Genomic DNA, 22,128 nt, shown 5'->3' with positions numbered 1-22,128 from the left:
TTTCTCTTGGAAATTCAGCCAGACATTTCAGTGGCATGTGATGAGTTCTGAAAGGACGTACAAAATATAGTGCTTAGTCCATGTATTGCTGCAGTTTAAGGTTCGAAGAAGCTATCTTACTTATAGGTCAGTTAGTACATCAATATCTCAGCAGTTTGGACTTCATAAAATGCAGTTGTTTGGCAATGAGGAAGCTCTCAGAGGAGTGTCATCTGTGGTGTGGTGTAAATGAAAAAGCTCTCCCAACAGCTCTGAACCACTAAACATTTTTTATATGTTAGGAATATTATACTTTGCTATTCCCCCCCTTTTTTTTTGTTAACAACCATCACAGCTATCCAAATTCTTGTTTTCATTCACACAATTGTTTGGGACTGTTTTGCTATGGCAGGAGACATAAGAACATAAGACAAGCCTGCTGGATCAGGCCAATGGACTATCTAGTCCAGCATCCTTATCTCAGAGTGACCAACCAGATACTAGATACCTGTGGGGAGTCTGGACATGACTGTAACAGCACTCTGATCACCTGCAATAACTAACAACTGGTATTCAGAGGCATAATGCAAATTCTAAGCAGCATCTACAAATCTTTCATCGAAAGACTATTTTTACATTACATGAGTCTACAGTTACCATATTTTTTGCACCATAACACTCACTTTTTTCCTCCTAGAAAGTAAGGGGAAATTTATGTGCGTGTTATGGAGGGAATGCCTACGGGTGGCATGCCTACGGATTTTCCTCCTCTAAAAACTACGTGCGTGTTATGGTCGGGTGCGTGTTATAGAGCGAAAAATACAGTATTTGCAATGTTGATAAACATTGCTCTAGGTCCTAGGAGATTATTTTGGCTGCAAAGGTAGTTTTGAGTTTGATGTGGTACTAAGGTGCTTCCAGACAGGAGTTTGTTGTGGGGACAGAAATGTTCACACATACAAGTTTTTTGCAGCATCCACTATGACATCACTAGCATCAATATGCCAACCCATATTTTCTCCCATTTCATCCAGATTTACTCTTTGGGTAAAAAAACAACAACAACCTATTGCCAATGACCTGTTTGGAATAACTCAATGATCAGTTTGAGAATGAAGCTCCCATTTGGAAGCATCCTAAAAAAATGAAAAAGGGGCAAAACTAGGGAAACCTAAAGAGCATACTGGCATTCCTTTTTAAGATACAAACTGTAAGGCCTCTGTCTTAATAACTATCTAAATATTATATAAAGGAGAAAGTCTGAGTATATCCATTTTGTCAGCATTTGGCAAATCTTCAAAAGCCTGTCAAAAGCCTTGGAGCAAAGAAAAACAGAGAGGTGTTGCCTTAAAACTAATGATACTATGACCGGTCCACCTTCTCCAATGAGCAATTAGAGATTTGACCACTGGAGAAAAACAATTTATTTGAGAAATGCGTAATGCTGGTGGTCAACAAAAGAGGTTTATAGACCCTCTCAGGGAAAATCTTTTAAAAATATAATATAAACACCAGCAATTGGGAAACACTGGCCAGTGAGTGCTCCCATTGGAGAATAGCCCGTACCAAAGGTGTCATGGACTTTAAAGAAACTCAGGATGAAAGGGAGAAATGAGCTTAGAGGAGGGCATGTTTGGCAAACCCTCACCATCATCAACTCCCACCTGGAAACTTATATCCCCACTGTGGAAGGACATGTGGATCCAGAAATGGCCTCCACAGTCACCTATGGACATACTGTCAAGACCATGTTCATGGAAGACAATCTTACTCAGCTATGAATGATTGCCAAACAAAGAAAGAAGCCATCCAAAGTATACACATTATGTTGAACATGGAGCTGATTTCCTGCTTTAATTTGGAATATTGTGATTCCCCTCCCCCCTATAATATTTCATTGATCCAACTTCATCATATTTATGGACTCCAAGTCTGCATATCACTTTGGTTTCAGATTGCATTCAGGAGGAGCTCATATGTGAAAGATGTGTGAAACATCTCCTTGCTCTCCTAGATATTGGGAAATATTATTTACACTTAAGGCGACTTCTTCTGCCAATATAAACAATATTTCACTCTATCAGTACAGAAGAACTTGCATGTTGTTGTTGTTGTTTAAAAAAGAAAAACAGCTAAGGAAACCTCCAAACACCTAAACATTTATATTTCCCAGTCTCTTCTGAATCCTTACCCAAGGATAGCCAACATGGCAACCTCCAGGTGTTGCTGGACTACAACTTCCATTATTCCTGACCTTTGGCCATGCTGACTGGAGTTGATGGGGTCTGGAGTCCAGCAACATCTGGAGTACCACACTGGCTATTTTGAAAATCTATGCAAGGTCCCAGAATTATTTTACAGTAGGCATCATTTGAACATCCCACTACAGAGCTTTACAAATACTTCATTCCTTATCACCTGCTATTTCAGTTCCAAAACTATCTTAAGCACAGATTGCCAACTGCGCTGATATGTGCCAAGCTATGTGATGTGTTCTGAAGGGGCAGACAGCTTAAACCTATGCAGCCACTGCTTATGCAAGACATTCTGTCAATACTTACTAACCTTCAGAACATTACTGTCAGCACAGTACAGTGACGAGAGGCATCCCTTCTGTCTTCTTACATTTCATTTCACTGTTGCAAGCAATAAGTGTACTTACCTATCCATCACTGTCAACATTTCTTACATCTAAAACAAGTATTTTAACATATCAACAACACACAGAAGGGAGTAGAATTCCCTTCCATTTCCCTCATTCTAATTCTAAAACCAGGAAATCAAATCTCTACTATAAAATTAAACTATATACCTTTTGCACATTTAATTTTTTAAAAAATGGAAAGGGGTGAAAGGGGGTTATATGTGGCTTTTGGCTCATAAAGCCAAATGAGAGAAATGATGGCATGCTTGATTAATGTAGAATAACCACAGCATCCTAGTTCACAATTGCTAATGGAGATTGAAACAGCCAGATTTTTTTATAGGTGTCAGACAACTGAAGATATGGGTAGTTGATGCTGCCTCAGTGACCTATTGGCTGCTTCAAAACTAGGATCTGTTTTCTGATTGTCATGTTCAAAATTGTGGATGATTCCTGGATAAGGATGCCTGTAAGCTTGAGGACTAGTGGCTGAAGTGGATGGTTCAGTCCCCAGGTCAGGCTCAGTCCTGGCAGGCTGTAATATTAAAATCCTGAAGTCAGTATAATAACATTGTACTGCAGTAGAAAGGAATGGGGAAGTAGATATCCAATATTGGCTTACAATCTTCCTGGACTTGAATCATCTGCTTGAACACTAATCTTAGTAATGTACTGCTAAGTTGATTACTGCCATAAATATACAATTACTCTATTCTCCCAGGGATGCTGCACGCCATATCAATGAACAATTCAGAAAATGAAATGTGGAACTGAAATCATTACAATGAAATCATTTTAAGTATCTATTACTTATTCACCTTGGAATAAACCTGTTCTGCTTAGCTTGTGTAAGTAAACTCTCCATTATTTATATGCAGTGCAATTGTACCTTGAATGTATCTGTACTGTGGGGATTAAACAGCTGGTGTTTCCCAGATCCCAGAATAAGAGGACCAGAAGCCTTATTTTCTCCATAAACATACAGGGACACAGTTGCTGTTGTGCCAGCTGTTTCAAAACCTCCAGTGACTACAGTGATTTTCCAATCTTCTCCTGCAGGTAAAAACAAAATGAAAATGAGTGCCACTGACTGAGCAGTTTTATCTCGGGGACTACCATGTGCCTGGAGATGTGTGCAATACTGGCTTTATTGCAAACAATGCATCACTAAGTTTACAGAACAGGAGTAATTGTTCCATTAAATAGGGAAGGTGGTGCTCAAAGGAGAGATGGGTGAATGAGAAAATGCTGAAGACAAAGGTTTCGTTGGATAATAATAAATATTTAAAGGCAAGATTGCATTAGATTCTAGAGCAATGAGGTGCTCTTCAGATATGGTTGGATTACATCCCTGGCCACTGCCCATACTGGATGGGGCTGATGACAGCTGGTGACCAACAACAGCTAGACATTGGCCATACCTGTTCTAGAGGGAAAGCATCATGCATCTTTAACACTAATGCATTGCATATGATTAGCTTCTTGTAATTGCAGTTGGATGGACAATGACATTTCTAAGCAACCCCCTGCATGCTTACATGTATCCCTTAGTTTACAGTACGTATCTAGAATTTTGCAGGATAATACAAACATAATTAACTAGGACTAGGTAAGATCACTACTGTCTAGTATTGCATTTCTACATCAAAAAGCAGAAAGTATGTTCACTTGGAGATTTTCTGCCTTTATTTGCAGCAGCCTCCATTTAGCAATTACAATTCAGTCTGCAGAGAGCAAACACAATTAATAAAATACCAACCCACAGACTTGTTAGTAATAAATGTCACAGTGTGTACTTCAGCTATATTAATAGGGAGGGAAAAACCTTTTGCTTGTTAATTGGTGAACAAAGGTGGAGTCTGGAATCACAGTCTCTCTTTTCGCCCACTTTTGCTTTCCCTTGAATGTCTTCTTTATCGCAAGAGAGGGATTGACTGGCTGAGGGTTTGATGAAAAGGTGGAAAATGGGGCAGTGCCTCACTGGTAGATGGTTTAGTCTTCCCAGTCAATGCTGTATTATACTTATTATGTTTTAAAATGTTTGATCTCTCTCTCTTTGCAAGCCACAATGCGACTTGGAAAAGCATCACATAAATATTTTAAATAACTTGTTAGATGTTCCTTCCTCTTGTTAGAAAGCTCACTCCACTATGTCAACCAGAGCTTTAGCCTTAGCCAAAGTTTTCCTATGTCCTACAGCTGGTATTTTCAGCAGTGAAGAACACTTTATCCTCAACTCAACCCTATGGATTGAAGACCCTAACATCCAGCACCTCCTGGGTGCATTCTTCCCCGTGTTTTTTTTCCTTCTGTTCTCTCAGTAGCTTGCCAGTCTCTTCCCTCATCTCCCCCTGCCACTGGAGAAGTTGGCAAAAGCCAAGCATGCACCCTAAATTTCTTTTGACACAAATAAATGAATCTACATATTATGGCAAGGACTGGGATCACTTGCCACTCAGCGGCTGCATTCTACAAATGTCACATGTATGCCATCTGTAAATTGGTGCTCTTGAAGATCTGGGAATGTGAATAGATGGCAGCACATGTCTGAAAGTAGGGATACTGCAGAAGTTTGTAATTTTGGACTTGGGATTACAAACACTTGTAACACTTGACTACGAGTAGGTCTGTGAGTGTGTACTTGAGTGATGCCAGCCACCTAATTTAAAACAGATATGATCCATAAAAAGGTACTCCACTGTCAAAGAAATAATATCTCTTCTTAGAAATACATGCAAGTACTGAAGACAAAGCTAGTTGTTTGAAAATACTATTTATGCATCTATGTAGATGTTTACATAAGTAAGCTGTCACTTTGCACATATTTTTGCATAATAGGTTCAAATATAATAATCAATTCATCAGACAGACTGCATTTGAATTATAGGTAGTGGAATATAATTGCATATTAGGAATACACGTTTTCAAAACTTTCTCTTGACAGTATATTAAATGTTCATCAGTTTAGGGGCCAATGCAGGATACTACTTCAACTGTGCTTATGGGATCCGAGATGGACCAAATCACACATTCTCTCTGCGCTAGGGTACAAATTCCACCCACCTGCTGATGCGCTTAAATGTGATTAAATTTAGTCACTACTTGATCACCTCCTGGGTGGGGCTGCTTTTCTGTAAAATCTGCTGCCTGGCACCATTATTTTTTTTTTCTTCAAGTGCATGTTAATGAGATCCCAGCCAATCCAGGATCATATCATGAACACAATGTCACAAGGTCAGAGTGAAAGTAGAAAGCCTTGTACACTTTCTGAATCAACTTTGTGATGAGGTTTGAATTTATGATGACATCAATAGGCTAATTCAAAATGAGGGCAGGAATGGGGGCTGTGGAGGTAATGGAACTATGAACACTTTCACCCCAGTTTGCAATCCCCCTGCCCGCAAAGGTGAGACTTTGGAAATAATCACAGAAAGCCCACCCCTACTCGTTTCAGCTCAGCCTTAGTCTTGATTAAATGATAGAAAGCAGAAGATGAATTTACCATTTTCTTCCTCTTGCATTTTCAGCTGATGATTTATTTGCATTTCTGCCAAAAATAAAACATCAGTGCAGTTAATAATACAGTTGTCAGGTTACAATGAAAAGTGGAAGGAGGGAGGAGGTGTTCATATATTAACACTTCTGCTTTTACAGAGAAAAATGTATTCTTTCACAAACCAATATGGAGACTGTAGAAGCATTTGAAAACAGTAACCAAAAATGGTCCTTTGACATGGTAGACTAAATAAGTGGTAATTACTGCTTTATGCTCTGCCCATAACTCACTGCAGTATAGAAGATCTGGAGGTATAGGTGCAGAAATACCTGGACCATTATACCTGTAGTAGAAACTGATCATTGGCTGGTCACTGGTACTCCTGCAGCGATGCCCCCTTGCTGCTATTACCATAGAATAGAAATGCAAGGTCATATGCAGTGATTTGCATGGATGAAGAGAAGGCAGGAAAGTCATGTCAGCTGTTGGTACATATGCTCATGAATCATTACTAGCTGGAAGGCCAGAGGTGAAAGGGGCATTGCATTGCATTTACCGGCAGCAACACAACTAACTTATTGTGCAGTTGCAGATAAGATACATACTATAAGTTTTAAGGGAAACAAGGGTTTCTGTCCTGGTGTTATGTAGTTTCCATCTTTATACTAATACAGGAGCAGAGGGCAAAGGCAAAGAAAAATTGCAAGCATGAAGGGAGTGCTTAACCCTCCCACTCCAGCCTGGAAATTCTCCCTTTGTCCCAATTGTTTTATAACCCCCACCCTGCTAGCCTCTAAAATCAAGTGGGCCACTTGGCTTTCATTTTCCTTTGTGCAAACAGCAAATTGATTTACAGAGCAGTCCTATGCAATGTTACTCAGACGTAAGTCCCACTGTGTTCAGTGACGCTTACTCCCCTCGTGTTTAGGATCTCCACCTCCATATTTTAATTGTATCATTTACCTTGAGCAGAGAGTTCTATTTCTGAATGAACTGTGCCTTGGGAGGTAAATGGCAGCCACCTGAGAGTCGGAAAAGAGAAAAAACAAAATGAAATAAAGAAAATGAAGTAAGTTTTGTTATTTCCATACGTAGCATTAGTCTAACTGGGATAATTTCTTCAAGTGAACATGTTGCACAGGATAGGAATTGTTCCATAAGTCCTACAAAGCTTTTAACATTGATAATGAAATATTTGCATGTGACACACATGCAATTATCATACAGCAGCCCTTAATTTATGGGAAGCTTGGGCAACACACCCTTGCAGGAGCAATGCAAAACACAACAGACCATTTCAGAAATATTAAGTTTTTTGAAATGACTATCATTATGTCACCTTTTAATATGGTAAATAAATATATGGTTTCAGCAAACAAATCTCATTCTGGTACAGCCCTTTGAATTATAGAATGCTCTACCTTTTATCTCACTAAGTACTGCTAATTTGCCCTATCATACAATGGCTTTGTTAAACTTGAATTATAAGCCCATCCTAAGCAGCAGCAGAGCCATGTAGGTCACAAGAAGCACAAAGAAGGTAACTGCAGTATCAGAAACTCAATTTCCAATGAAACTCCAGATGGTGCATACATATCTGGAACTATCCAGGCATTTTTCCCTTTCCAAGGATGCTTTGTATCAGAGATGTTTCAGACTGATGAACCACATCTGTCTGCTCCCTTCACAGAAGGGAGAAAAACAGTACAGCAGCCAAGGGATCCATTGCTAGGAAGGGCACATGAAGTGAAAAGAGTCTTGTTGTTGGGGTCTGGACTCCAGAGCTGGTCCAGCCATGAGCCAGGGGCAGGTGGCACCATGTATGGCGGAAGGTGAGTAAATGAAGACAAGAAAATTGGGTCTGAAAGGCTTTTTAAAGTTTTGGCCCTAGCAGGGGAGTGAGCAGCACCATTTGGGAGCTCTGTTTTAAGGAAGCAAAATGCATCACACATCATCTAAACACTAACAAGTACATTTGACTTGAAGAGAACCATTAGGAAGGCAAATGAAAGAACTCAGCACCCTGATAGAGATTTTGAACTTCAAGCAGGAAAGGGCCCTAGCTAATCAAATATATGAACCGGCTGATTACTTCAGTGGTAGATATTGTGAAGGACTGATTACTATATATGCACATATTGCTCATGCAAAACTAAAAGATAAAAAACCGTTAGGCTTCTAAATATAAAACCAGACAAAAGAACAGTTAGCTGAAATTCTTAAAGGTTATTCAAAGTCATGCATTTTGGCAGCAAGAAATATCTTGGCAGTTGACAGGTTAAGAGTCTACCTTTTCTTCACCTTTCACAACCATCCCAAAAGTCTTTCCTGCTGCCTTATTTTTCTCTTGTCTATTTTTCTTCAGTTTCTTTTATCAGTTATTTATAGGATCCTGCTTTTCCTGAGCTTTGTCTGGTTCCTGATAGTCTCTCTCAGAAAACGTATGCAAAGGTACTATAGTTTACTAAGTGTTAGTAAAGAAAGTGGTGCAAAATTTGACTCAATTTCCTTCAGAACTAGTGCTAAGTATGCTGTGTATTGAAACCACTTTCAGTTGATCTGAAATGGGAGTATACTGATTCTCTTCAGCAGGCTTACCATTCCTCTCTGAAATTTCACCACCTTGTCAGATTTGTGAAGAAGTCTCAAACCAGAATCTCCTCTTTCTCCATATATGCATAAATAAACAGAAGAATCTGTTTCAGCATCTTCCAAGTGCCCCGTGTACACATAAACCTGGTAACTCACGGCTAGAGAAGACAACCAAGATTTTAAAAGATGCAAATAATTTGAAACCATACAAACTGAGTGTAATGTCATGTTACACTTAACCTTCAGGCTCATGCTTAAATACACAGCATGCATCGTCAACCTAGCACTCATGGAGCACATAAGAGGCCCTCCCTGGGACCTACCAAGTTCTATTCCTCCTGCTCCTCACACCACTGGGGCCAGGCTTGAAAGAAATCTTCTTTTGTGCATGTCCACACATGCACATGTGGTACATATATGCACATACATGGTGCATGCATAACTGTGGTGCATACACATTGTTGTGCCCACAACAGTTTCGAAAAGGTTGGCAGAACCTTCTGTAAATACATGGGTGTGTGGGTGTAATTGCTTTTAGTTTGTTTCTGTTAGTGCTTTATAAAGCGATTCATAAATGAAATCAAACAAACAAATAAATAAATACATAAATATACATGGATACTATTGTGAAGCCCCGCTGATTCGAATGAGTGATTGGCATTGACTGGATTGTGCCCAATGATCTTTGTGAAGGCCATCTCATTTGGTAATAGTTGTAATATTAATTATTATGGTTCTTTGAAGAAAGAATATGCTATTACATGAATAAAGGCTTCTTCCTTTTTCCACTACTGGAAGTTCACACAGAGTATCTCCATTCCCTCTGCTCCTTGACAACCATTTGTTTGCTGGAAAATTCAGAATTTTCCCACTCTTTAGATGTTGTAGGATTACCTATGAAAGGAGGAAAAAGACAGCAAAAACCTTTATCCTTGTAGTTTTATCACTGCATTTCTCTGCTGCACTAGGATGTAACTAATATAAATAAATAAATTCCACTTCAGAAATTGTCAGTTACTACCCATTATAACTATTAACATACCACAGGATTTTTCTGGAAATAACCTGAGGATTAATAATGGAAAAGAAAAACAACACAAGAACATCCACGTTTATATAGTTAACCACAGAAGGGAGTGTCAATTTAATTCTTTTTTTAAAAAGTTGTATTTAAAAATTGAATATTTTCATTTTGACATAAAATTTTCAGGTGCAATTTTGATGGCTTCATTTAATGGCTAGAATTTTGCATGTTTACTGGCACAGCTTCTCCGCAAGGGCAAACGTTAGCTGCAATGCCAAAAAACACAGTTTTCCAATATGTTATTTGTTGCCTTGATTGAAAGTCACCCTTTGAAAAGCAAAAGCTACTGTTATGAGCCTTGGACTCAGATGTTAAAGAAAAGTGAAGCAAACAAGACAAGGTGTGTGTGTGGGGGGGGGAGAATCCCTGAAATAATTGGAGCTGAACTGAACTGTTTCCAGTACAACTGGGCTTACTGTTTCTAAAGTTCTGAAGTTAAGGTCCTTGAGCTGATGTTGGAAGCTATTGTTACTACATGATTCAAGTTTTAAGATTTCAGCTTATAAACTAAAATGTCAGAATAAAACATGGGCATGCCGCTACAGGAGCCAGCTACCCAGGCAAGACACAGATATGTATTGAGTTCCGAAAGTGTACTACATTGTAGCATGAAAAAATATTCCAATATAATACCAGGTGCTGTGAGCAAAACATGAGAAAATAAGTGTTTTGTTTTATTTTTTAAAACCATATAGACAGGGTTGTGGCACTGGGGCAATTTTATGACCTTCAGCGCTATGCCATGCTTGTGAGTCAAAAGAGGATGTCGCTCCCAGCACAATTGCCCTAAACTAAAGAGGGAGGTTTGTGCACTGAAACAGACTTTTGCACACAAATCATGTACTGGATTAGAACCAGAAGGCCTGCAAGTCCGATGCATATTGAAATGCAGAACTCATCTATCAGCATCACATCCATTTCAACAGGGTGCACGTTCAGAAACTCATGTGATGCAGAGAAGCACATTCTCCATTACAGCATGCATTTAGATGCACACCCAGTTTGCATCCATGCTTCCTGATCCAGAAAGTGATAGATAAGAGCAATTCATAGGTAAAGGCCTTTACTCAAGTCATGGACACCATAACCAGACGCCATACAGAGCAACTGTGCAAAGATTTTGCATGGAAGTGAACTGATCAGAGAAGGGGCGTAGTTAAGAACTGATGAAGAGAAAACACAAACAATGATTACGGCTGTCGTTCTTGAGTATTTAGAGGGCTCACTTTGAGTGCTCAAAGCACTTCACAATCAAATACATTATCATGTTGTAATCTTTGCAACAATTTTGCAAGGGAAGCCAATATTATTAATTTCCATATTGCATAAAGGAGGCTGTCAGAGATAGTCACTTTGCTTAATGCTACTTAGGCAGCAATCCTGTGCACACTTACCAGGGAGCAAGAGCTATTGAACTCAGTGGGACTTCTGAGTACAGAAGAGTAGGATTTAGTGATTTTATGGCTAAGATGAGATTTGAACCAAGAACTTCTCAACTCACATCTTCGGCAACTACAGTATATAAGCATGGAATAAGCACCACTGAAATAAATACTGATTATATTACAGCAGTGCTTGGTGCAGTGGGACCATTAATCCTTTGAAAGTTTTAAATCCATCACATGAATCAGCATTTATAGATCACATACACTTAGGCAGTAGAAGTGCATGTTATGAATGAAAACATATCAGTTTCTTGGGTGCCTCAAATAAGAAGACATTATGTAGAGCTCTGAGGTTGTGCTTATTTATAAAAACAAAACTAGTACCAATAAATCACCTGCTTCCCTCAACAATTAACAGTGAATTCAATAAGTAACTTGTGCTTTTAAAAATAACTGACAAATGTTCATATAGTATACTGTATTTTATTAATGGAATGAGTCCTGAGCCTTAAGAGCACAGTCACAACTGGAAAGCGTTTTCTTTTTTTAAAGCACTTTTTTGTTGTGTAATTGCATGTAAGAAGAAAAATTGTTTGGGCTTTTAGTTAGTGGGTTGAACCTGAGACTCAGAGTATATCAAAGCTCCCTTTGCATTGTACCTAATACTGCATAGTGAAAAGCTGTGCTTTTATTCTTCGATAGAAATGTTATATAAGCACTGCTGTTTTTAGAATGGCTAGTCTAACATTGGGGGGGGGGGTCAATAAAATGAATCATTAACCAACTATAGAAGCACCCAGAAAATAGACCTGAAATCTTACCTTTTCCAACATCCATTCTGGCTGTTTACTTGTTCCATCATGCCCTATTCTGATTTTGTAGATGTTTCCAATATGTTTTATTTCAACCTGAATTGTGACAAGACAGATACAATATATCACCTATGGCATGACAGAAAAAAAGCCATTGTGTACATGGCTGGCAGCATGGAGTCACCATTACACATACAAAATACCATTTGATATGAACATACATACATACATACATGCACACAACAACCTGTTTTTCCTTATTTTTCCATCACATCCTATATATGGTTCTGAATACCTGATTAGGATGGTTAATCAGAATGGTTAGTCTATCACAGTTTCTGTTAAAGTATGGGATGCCAGTGTTCAATGTCTCAGTGTCTCAATATGGGGTCCTTCACCCCTAAGAAGGTGAGAACAGCCCCTAAGAAGAGAGACTGACTGATAAACATCAAACTTTGGTGCAAATTCGACATTAAGAGGTGTGTTGCAAAAGAGAGAGAGAAACCTAAGGCCTCTTTCAAGCCCTCCTCCCCAAAGCAGCAAACAACTCTCGTCAAAACGAAATGCAACAATTATTTTAGCCTAATTTTCTGTGGGGTGAGAAGTGTGGATTTTGGGGGTTGAGGATACCTGCTGGTTTTCTCGTTTCAACAAGTACTCAGTGTAAGGCATCCTAACTCCTCGGGTGAGAGAGGTGTGTACTTGCAGCCCAAGTTCTTCACTAGCCTGATTTCCAGCTCCTTGTGGCATTCTGCCAGGGCATGACACCTGGCATGAGCTGCTGGGCATGTGCCAAAGTGTGATGCTGCCACTTGCACTTTTGGCTTTGCACGGAAGAAGCTGTTTGAAGGAGTCAGGTTGGAGACTGTTTGTGTCTCTTTGATATATTACCTGTCTTGGCCTTGTGAGCTGAATAAGACAGAGAGATCAGAGGAAAGATTGGGTGTTTGAATTCTGAATATCAAAAGGCAGAAGAAGCAGAGAGGTGCTGATTTCGACCACAGTGATATAACTTGGTGAGATCCATTCATTTTTAAATAAGGGATAGTATGGATCCTTATTGAACCAAGGTAGCAGATTACTAATGAATTTAAAACAACAAATTTACTAATAATTAGGGGTAACTGACTGTTTATGACAATATATTAATTTATTATGGAACTGAAACAAACTGAGACAAAATTTATTGGTTAGCTTTTCTAGTAAGGCCATTTCCCGTACAATTTGATACCACTGGTCCATGTTTACTCCTGACAGATTTCGCCAGTGTCTGGCTCTGAGGCTTCTGGCTGCTGAGAGTAGGTGGGTTATGAGCTCTGGATAACATGAGTAGTCGTTGTGATCTTGGAAGATGTTCAGTAGGGCCAGTTCTGGGGTGAGTTCTAATCAATCTTCTTCTTTTTTATCTATGTTTTAATTGAGGTGTATGTGTGTTGTTTCTGCTGCACTGGTGTTGCTTTTATGTTTTCTTTTGCATTTGTTTTCTTAAGTATAAATTGCAATTCATCTTATGGGGGAGCATACAAATGCTGTAGCCAAATAAAATCAATCAAATGAAGAAAACCAATGTCTGAATTATTAAGGACCCAAAGCACATTGATTATTCACAAAAAGCCTCAAATAATAATGATAGAATTGTTTCTTAACTGACTGATACAATTGTCTACTGATACACTCAGATTAACTGGTTGTGACGAATCTGAACAATATTAATTGCTGGTAATTAAACACAGATAATTGACAAAGATTAGATGAAGATGATAAGTTTTGTTACACCTAGGATTAGTCATTAAAATTCCCATTTGTTGTTGACAAGCAGTACATTGTTGGGGGGGAAGTCTCTTATTTAAATGCAGCACCAAAGAAAATTAACAATCAAGATAAAGAAAAAGGACCTAGGACAGTTATGAAGACTGAAGACATTTCCAGGGGGCCACCAGTTCCTTCATCATATTCCAATATGCAGTTGACCCTCTCCCTTTTGTGACTCCCTGCCCAGAAGAAAGGTCCTGTCTCAAGACTTTTCCACTTATTACAGAAACTCAAGCAGAGGGTGACTGCTTTTTGGTTACTCCTATTTATACTCTGGTTGCATTTGGAGAGGAGGTAAAAATGGTACAAGTTTGAAGTTGTAAAGAATGCTTTATATAGTCACTAGGAATATTTCTCTCTCAGACATACCAGATCTTATGGCACTTTTGGCAAAGCAAACAAAAGCATTTAAAAAGCAAAAAGACAGGCTGTTTTCAAAAAAATCCTGATAAAAAAACAAATATATATACAAGTCAGAAATATATGAAGAAAGATGGCAGAAGAATTTCTAAAAAATATATCAACTAACCCTAAAGCAAGCTGGTAGCATGATTTTTAGGAAACCTGTAAGTTTGTTGGGAGATAAAGTCCAACACTTTGTTGAAGCAGATAGATTAAGCAAAGATACATACAGGAGGAAAATATTGGTGACGAAACCATAACATTTTAGTTATGGACATACTGCATGTGAATGGAAAAGCTTTCTGCAGTTCTCCAAGGACAAAGGACACTTTTTTTAGTCCAGCTCTATTCCATTTATCTCAGGTGTTTTTGAAGCTAAACTACTACCATTATTAAACCTGAAAATAAACCACTTCATGTATGCACTGCACTACAAGAAGAGGTTTTCAACACTTAAAAAAACAGATCTTCTGTCAAATTATTTATCAAATGATTGCTCTTCTGAATAAAAACTGGTGGCAGGTTCCTCTGATATGTTTTCTTTCTTTTCCTGCTCAACCATCACTTTCTACCTCAAAGAACTTATTAGAGTAGCTTTCCTCTTAGTTCCCATTTTAAAAACCCCTCAGTTGCACTGTCCACTTATCCTGTCTGCTCATTTATTACAGTACTTTTCTCCATTGTATAGAATGCTAACCTACCAAGACAGTGTGCTGGCTCACATGTGCTGCCAACCTATGGTTTGGTATCACATGAATGGGCCTTGCACATGCAGCCTTCTCCCTCCCCTCGCAAATTCTAGTTTTACCCAGTTACTTCTGCTTTTGCGAAAACCGCAGTTTAGTATCACATTTGAACCAGCAAACTATGGTTTAAACTAGGTTTGTGCACCAGATGTGGCTGAATCTGATTCTAAACCAAACCAAGTTGATTCAGATTGATCCAGGAATCAATTGGATTAGGTTGTGGCAACCCTGGTTCACTGCAGATAGGATCAGATCCACCTGTCAAAGGGGGTGATGTCTGCTGGTAAGGAATTTAACAAGGAGCCTGTGTGCATCTTCTTCTTTCCTCCTCCCAACCAACTAAACAAGGTCTTGTGTTGGGGGGAGAAGATGTAATCTCACTTCTCCTTCCTGATTACATATTTAATTAGAGTTTAGAACTCTGATTAAGCACATGGTCAGGAGAGGGGGAATTGTAGATGTTTGAAGGGACCATAAATGTTATCATACCCAACCCCCTGCAATGCAGGAATATTTTGCCCAATGTGGGGCTCAAGCCCACAATCTGAGAATAAGAGTCTCATGCTGAGGTGCACATCTTCTCCCCACCCATGACTATATTAGTGTGCAAGGCCCCAAACTCCAAAGTGCCGAATAAGACCCCAAATAAGATTAAATTTAAATAAGTTTAAATTATGTAATCAAACCAAGATCATGCACACCTGTTTCCATTTCTGCATATGTGGAAATAATTGATCAAAAGGGAGTATCTGAAGGAGAGGGGTAGAAGGAGCATGGCATCATAAGGATTGCTCATGCAATTTCAAAGCTCATATTCACATTGGCCATGAACTAATCTAAGCACACCGATTTCAATGGGTCCACTCTGAGTATGGATACCACCTTCAGAGTTTTGTGTCCAAGCAAGTCCTGCTGCTACAAACCTCCTGGAACTTTAATTGGGTTCCTTTTGTTCAAGACCTATTGAAATAAATAGATATTGCAGAACAGCAGTTCTTGCTAGATTGTCTGCGCTGTTTACTTGCAGGGTAAATTCTGCCATTATGCTGGATGCACACTTCTTGGCTCCCTATGAAAAGCCAGAGACTCAGTTCATCCATGGTTATTCTTCTTTCCCAGAGATTCATCTCTCACTCTCTCTGTTACATTGTCTATTGTTTCTCAGACCCTTCCTTTCCAGGTCTGCCTTGTATGACTGCTTCCCTTGGGTCTTAAGCCTTCCTAATTTCTCCCACTCAATTGCAGTTCCTATCTAGGTCACAGCTAACTCCATCCTTCCCATGATGAAATACAACCACGTCTAATTGCTTACAACGTTAAGGAACTCATACCCTGTGCCTGCTTCCTAGTTACTGAGACAAAAAATGTGTTTGCAGCCTGACAGCTATTTAGCAAGTGAGAAGATCTGGGATGTCAACTAAAGAGCTGGTTGGGGGAGCAGCTGCTGCAGATAACTCCCCTACCCCCATTCTTATCTATTATTGTGTTAATGCCAATAACTTTCAAATCCTACTTCAAATTTCTAATCCCTCTACCTTGACATGCATGATAGCAAATCAGAATAAAGAAAGTGGTGAACAGCAAATTCTATAATTAAAAATAAATGTGGTTTTTGTGGCTTGCAATATTCATAGGAATCACAGGTACTAGATAATGGTGTAATTGAAGAGCCAGTCAAATCCTGGTCACATTCCCTATCAGATCATCTTTGTCTCTTTAATGGCAATCCTTTATAGAGGCATTGGTTATATCAGGCATAAAGCAAAATCAGGTCAGCACGAAGAGCTTGAATGCCCAGGGTACACACACACACACACACACACACACACACACACAGACAGTAAGATCAATATCCTCAGAACACAACAATACTAGGTAGCATCTGATTTGCGGCAGGTCAATATACTCGTATCTCAGGGAATCCATGTATTCTGAGGAAAGGTAGTGCTGCAGACATGCTATTACCTATATTGGTTATGAATAATTCACTAGGTGAGGGAGAGGAAATCCCAGAGATCTTTAAACATAGGTTTCAAAAGCAAAAATCTCCAGAACTTTCACTGAGGCTATTTATGCTACACAAAGCATATAAAAAGTATGTAACAAGAACAACTATAAACATCCCATCCATTCTACACAATCAGATTTTAAAAGTCCCTCCAATACAAGTTTAGGTGTTTAGGTGAAATTTTGTGATTCTTTTCAGTCTGTGGAATAGAATAGCTGGGCTGTTGACTTGGTATTGTTTAAAAGCATTGGGTTCATTTGCAACAAATGTGGTGAAGGCTTTTAGCCTTCCCTTCTTCATGCCAACTTATAGGGATGACTGTATCTTTACTAGCTGCATGTAAATCCTGCTGAAGAAAATTCATTTTGTAGATCTATTTTTCTAATTTTGAGTAGCAGATATCCATGACAAATCTGGTTGTCAGTATGAATTCTGGCATGCTCTTACTATGCATAAATTAATTTCCTATTCTCTGTTTCCTATTATTCTTTCTTTCTTTCTTTTTAAAAAAAACATTTATGTTTTCTGCAATTGTGTTTTGCTTCTGATCACACTGTTTCCTGGGTTTGAATTTTAAAGGCTTCAAAAAATAATAATTCCTGTTTTGAGTGAGAAAACATAATTTGCTCTGTGGCTCATGAGACTACAATTGATTTGGCTTGTAACGCAGATGTCAAGAAGCTACGTAATGTTTCTTCATGTGGGCAGATGTAGTAAGTGGAACTGTCAACAGCTTGCTGGATTTCAGGATCACTACCAGATTTTTCAGATCAACATTTGAAGGTGGCACAACAGCACAACAGCAGCAGTCAATTCACATTCCAGAACAGTTTAAACAATTTTGGCAGCAAGTCTGACCTTTATGCCTGGCAGCCAAGCCACAGAAACATAGTTCAAATCACCACAATCTTTACCTCTCTGGATGTTCAAGCAGGCTGTTTATGAAGGTCCCTGGGAGTGAGGAGAGGAGAAGAGAGCCAAACTACCACAGCCAGAGATAGGTGAGGCCAGCTCAGCAAAGGCCAAATCCCTACACTCTCCCCTACATTACTTGTCCCACAGGCATGCCATTGAAAACAGAATTATCAACTGTCGTGTGTAGTGTGAGGAACACTACACCCTGTGAAGTTGCAACATCATCTTGTTAGTTTCTGTGTCCCTAGCAGTGGCATGGCAAGTCACAATGGGTAAAATATCCCTAAACATTAAGGGGGGTGGGGGAGAGAGGAGAGTGTCCACCAGGGGTTATAATTCTGTGGCAGGCATAACATGCAATGTGGCCCTAGCATTCAGGTGGTAAAAGCCAGCTAGAAAGGACCGGGTCTTCCAGATTTGACAGTGTTGAAATCCACCAATAGAAAGCCTAAATGAAACATCAACATCCTTTCTCCATCAGTACAGCATAGTAAAGATGCTATAATCAGAGGGGGTGGCTATTCCTTGGCAAAGGCACAGAAAGTGATTTTGAGTAGTTCAGTACACCCTATGAGCTACATGAAAAATTCTTTCTAACCTTCAGAAAGGGATAGTCACTCCTGCTGTGATTAGAAAGGGTTCTGTTTATCCTGCCCTTCCAAGGACAGTTCCAATATTTCCAAGACAGTTCTAACATGAAAGCAGTACGGTCCAGTTCCAGTTACTGAAATATTTTAGTAAAGTGGGTCCTAAAATTTCAAGCTAGCATAATCTGCCTACAAGTACCTTGTAACTTCTTATAATGAAGCCCTTTTCGTTCTCTTCTTATTTCTTTCTGGAAAACAACCCTTTTATCACTCTTCACAGACCCAGCTATGAATTACCTCTTTTACATCACTGTTCACAAGATGACATTTCAGTACCAAAAAATGTTGCAGAAGCGATATATGCCTTTCCTTAGACAAGATGTTTACTTTCCTTTCATTACCTATGATTTCGACAGAGGCATATTGTTTTAAAGACAAGTTTTCAACCAATTGCCTATAACTAATTGTCTTAATGAAAACAATTTGCTTCTGCAGTTTCCCCTGCTCTCAGAGATATGGCAGGAAAGAGAATTCCAGCTGCCATTTCCTATATACATTCAGCTGATTTAATGATGAATCCAAAGACATTAGATAAATTTATTTGAGGCAGTAAATATAGGAGGAAGTTCTTCTCCCTAACACTGGAAAGAATGATATTGTGTGGGTAGGAAATATGTCACAAAATAATATTAGCTACCTGGAATGAATCTTCCATCCTGGGTAGAAACAGCTGTTCTCTGTTGTCCTTGCCAAGAGCTATTGGTCCAGCAACCCCTTTGTCTCCATATATCCAGAGAGTGACATTTGCTCGGGTTCCTGCATTTCCTGTCAGCACTGACACTTTCCATTTATCAGCTGAAGGAAAAGGCGACTCGCCATCTTGGATATTTCTCATATCCTCTGTGAAGTACAGAATGTCAATAGTAGTTATAATAGGATAAATATGAGTCTGAAGGCCTTTTCCCAAAACACAATGACAGAGAACTGAAAACAACCACAATATGTGCAAATCACAGTGCTCTGGATAACTGATGTAACTATCATGGAAAGCTTGGGAAAGGACAGCAAGTGCAGTCCTTGCAAGTGCAGGACAGCGTAGGCACCTTTTTGAGTCTGTAGTAAAGGACTCCATGTTGCAGCTGCCACATGTGATTAAATGTTTATGTGCAGCAGGTTGCCAATTAGACACTGATTTATTTTTTTCAACATCCCCGCCCCTTTTTTCAAGGGTCTGCAGCATGGAGCAAATAACTCAATCTCCCAAAAATAACAGTGGTGCCCAACATAGTGATAGTTGCCATGGGAAACTATCATGCTAAAGTGTCTGTCTGAGATGACAGAGCTGGTCTCGGAGACTGTGCCGTGGACTCCTAGACTGCTGATTCTGGGAGACTTCAACATCCATGCTGAGGCAGCTGGCTCTGAGGCAGCTCAGGACTTCATGACCACCATGACAACCATGGGGATGTCACCAGCCCCATGCACATGTCTGGCCACATTCTGGACCTTGTTTTCTCAAATGTTCAGGAATAGGGTGATTTGAAGGTGGGGGACATTGACATCAGTCCCTTGTCATGGTCAGATCACTTCCTGTTGAGATCTAGGCTGTCAGCACCTTTCCCCTTCTTAGAGGTGGTGGTGGGGCTATTAGGAAGGTCCACCCAGAAGCTGATGGATCCAGTGGGACTCCAAACAGCTCTGGGGGTTTTCCGGCTGATATGACTGGCGCCCCTGTCAAAGCCCTGACCGAACTCTGGAGCACCCAAATGGCTCAGGCTATTGATACAATGGCCCCTGAGTGTCCTCTCCCACTTTGTGGGGTCCATTTCGCCCCCTGGTATACTCCAGAGCTTAGGGCGAGGAAACAAGCTGGGAGATGGCTTGAATGCAAGTGGAGGAAAGATCTGAATGAATGCAACCAAACACTGGCAAAAACGTTCCTTCTTAATCAGGACTTTGGTTGATTTAATTGACATTCTATGCCCTTTTAAAATGGGGTTGAGGTTGGGGGGGGGTTATTGGGTTGTTGTTTTCATTTTATTTACTTTGTAGTTTTATATTTTGATTTTATTCTGTGATCCACCCTGAGACCTCCGAGTATAGGCTGGTATATAAATTCAATAAATAATAATAATCTCTGGATTCAGTACAGATAAAATCTTCACCCAGCTCATAGTTAAACTGTGGAACTTGCTCCCACAGAAGACAGTAACAGACTCTAACATGGGTGGATTTAGAAGAGGATGAGACAACTCCATGGAGGACAAGGTTATCAACAACTACCAGTCAGGATTCCTATATTCTACCTCCACTGTCACAGGCAGTAGGCCTCTGGATATCAATTGCTGAGGAGCGCAGGTGGAGAGAGTGCCTGCCCCTGTGCCCATGTCCAGCTTGCAAGCTTCCCACAGGCATCTGGTTCTCCACTGTGAGAACCGGATGCTGGAATGGATGGGCCCTTGGCCTGATTCAACAGATTAGTCTTATGATCTCATAGAATAAGAACATAGCATAAAAGGAGCCTGCTGTAAACATAGTGAACGGACACCTAAAAGTACCCAAGGGCATAAGATAAGAAGCAGTTGAGCTCGAGTCAAGTGTGCAACCACCTGACTGATGAGCATTGAGAAACCTGAAATCTGAAACATGGGTTACAGAAAACTGAACATGGGAGAAAGACAGTAAAACTGAAACAGCAGCTCTTTGTTTTAAAACCTGTGCAAGCTAATTATGGATTATTTGAATCATTTATTTCTCGAAGAATGAGGGTGTGTGTGAAGTTTATGATTCAGAATCCGTTGGTGTCAGGAGTAGCAAATGAAGCTGACAGCAATCTTGTGAAATGTGCTATTGCAAAGTGGTTGCGGGGAATGGATAGCAGAAGCTCTCAAAGTGTGATTCCACCTCATGTGTGATAGCATATCCACTGTTAGAACAAACACTTTCCTACTTCCACAAAAAGGTGGGAAAGTATAAGTACCATTTAACATTTACGGTGTGGAAGCCCTAGTTCTGTGCTCAAAACTGACTGCTAAAAAAAAAAGAAGAAGCAATCTTTCAAGTATACATTTTGAGTCCCGGAACAAAAATTAATACATTGTTCAGTTTGAAACACATAAATAACCTCATCACTATTATTAGAACTTCCAATCTGTTTTTTACAAAACAAAAGCAGAAGCAGCAGAAGAGAAAACTATTAAGCAAAGGGCTGCAACATTAACTGATTAATCAAATGCAATCATTTAAAATTATGGAGCTCAATTAAAATATAGGACCCAGTTAACTGGGCATTGTCCTGACATCCTCTGAACTCCCATTTAAGATCACCCCAGACTTCCCTATGACAATTGTAGAGAAACTATCATCAAGAAATGGGAAGGATGCCTAGAGATGGCTGCTGGCTCTGATTTTCTCAGCCTTATATGAATGGAAAAGAGCTGTGTTCTGCTGCCTCCTCCTGCCATCCCTGCCACTGGGAAATGGAGTGGGCCACCACTCAACTGAATTCCCCTCCAGGTGGTCCTCCCATTTCCAATGAGAGGTGGATTTGTAGCTGGTTTAATGGCCATTTGTCATGTAAGCCCTAGTTGAGATCCCTGCATTGCAGGGAGTAGGGCAAGATGACCCTTGGAGTCCCTTCCAACTTTACAGTTCTATGATTCTCTA

General features: G+C 39.7%; 1 protein-coding gene across 1 annotated transcript in view; it reads right to left on the bottom strand.

Annotated features, from left to right (window-relative positions):
* The window catches only part of LOC308593623 (lipoxygenase homology domain-containing protein 1-like), a 181,184-nt gene that overhangs the window by 93,014 nt on the left and 66,042 nt on the right, over window positions 1–22,128 (bottom strand). The window contains exons 18-25 of the mRNA XM_081206073.1: window positions 19,160–19,362; window positions 12,002–12,088; window positions 9,473–9,605; window positions 8,718–8,869; window positions 7,227–7,237; window positions 7,083–7,141; window positions 6,126–6,170; window positions 3,513–3,676 (exon numbers count right to left, since the gene is read on the bottom strand). Of these exons, the coding sequence (XP_081062199.1) occupies window positions 3,513–3,676; window positions 6,126–6,170; window positions 7,083–7,141; window positions 7,227–7,237; window positions 8,718–8,869; window positions 9,473–9,605; window positions 12,002–12,088; window positions 19,160–19,362 (854 nt within the window). The remainder of the gene's footprint in view (window positions 1–3,512; window positions 3,677–6,125; window positions 6,171–7,082; window positions 7,142–7,226; window positions 7,238–8,717; window positions 8,870–9,472; window positions 9,606–12,001; window positions 12,089–19,159; window positions 19,363–22,128) is intronic.

This window comes from Podarcis bocagei (genome assembly GCF_964188305.1).
Source record: "Podarcis bocagei genome assembly, chromosome: 8".
In the NCBI taxonomy this organism is placed as follows: domain Eukaryota; kingdom Metazoa; phylum Chordata; class Lepidosauria; order Squamata; family Lacertidae; genus Podarcis; species Podarcis bocagei.
Note: the sequence above shows the minus strand (reverse complement) of the source record. Positions and strands in the feature narration are given on the sequence as shown.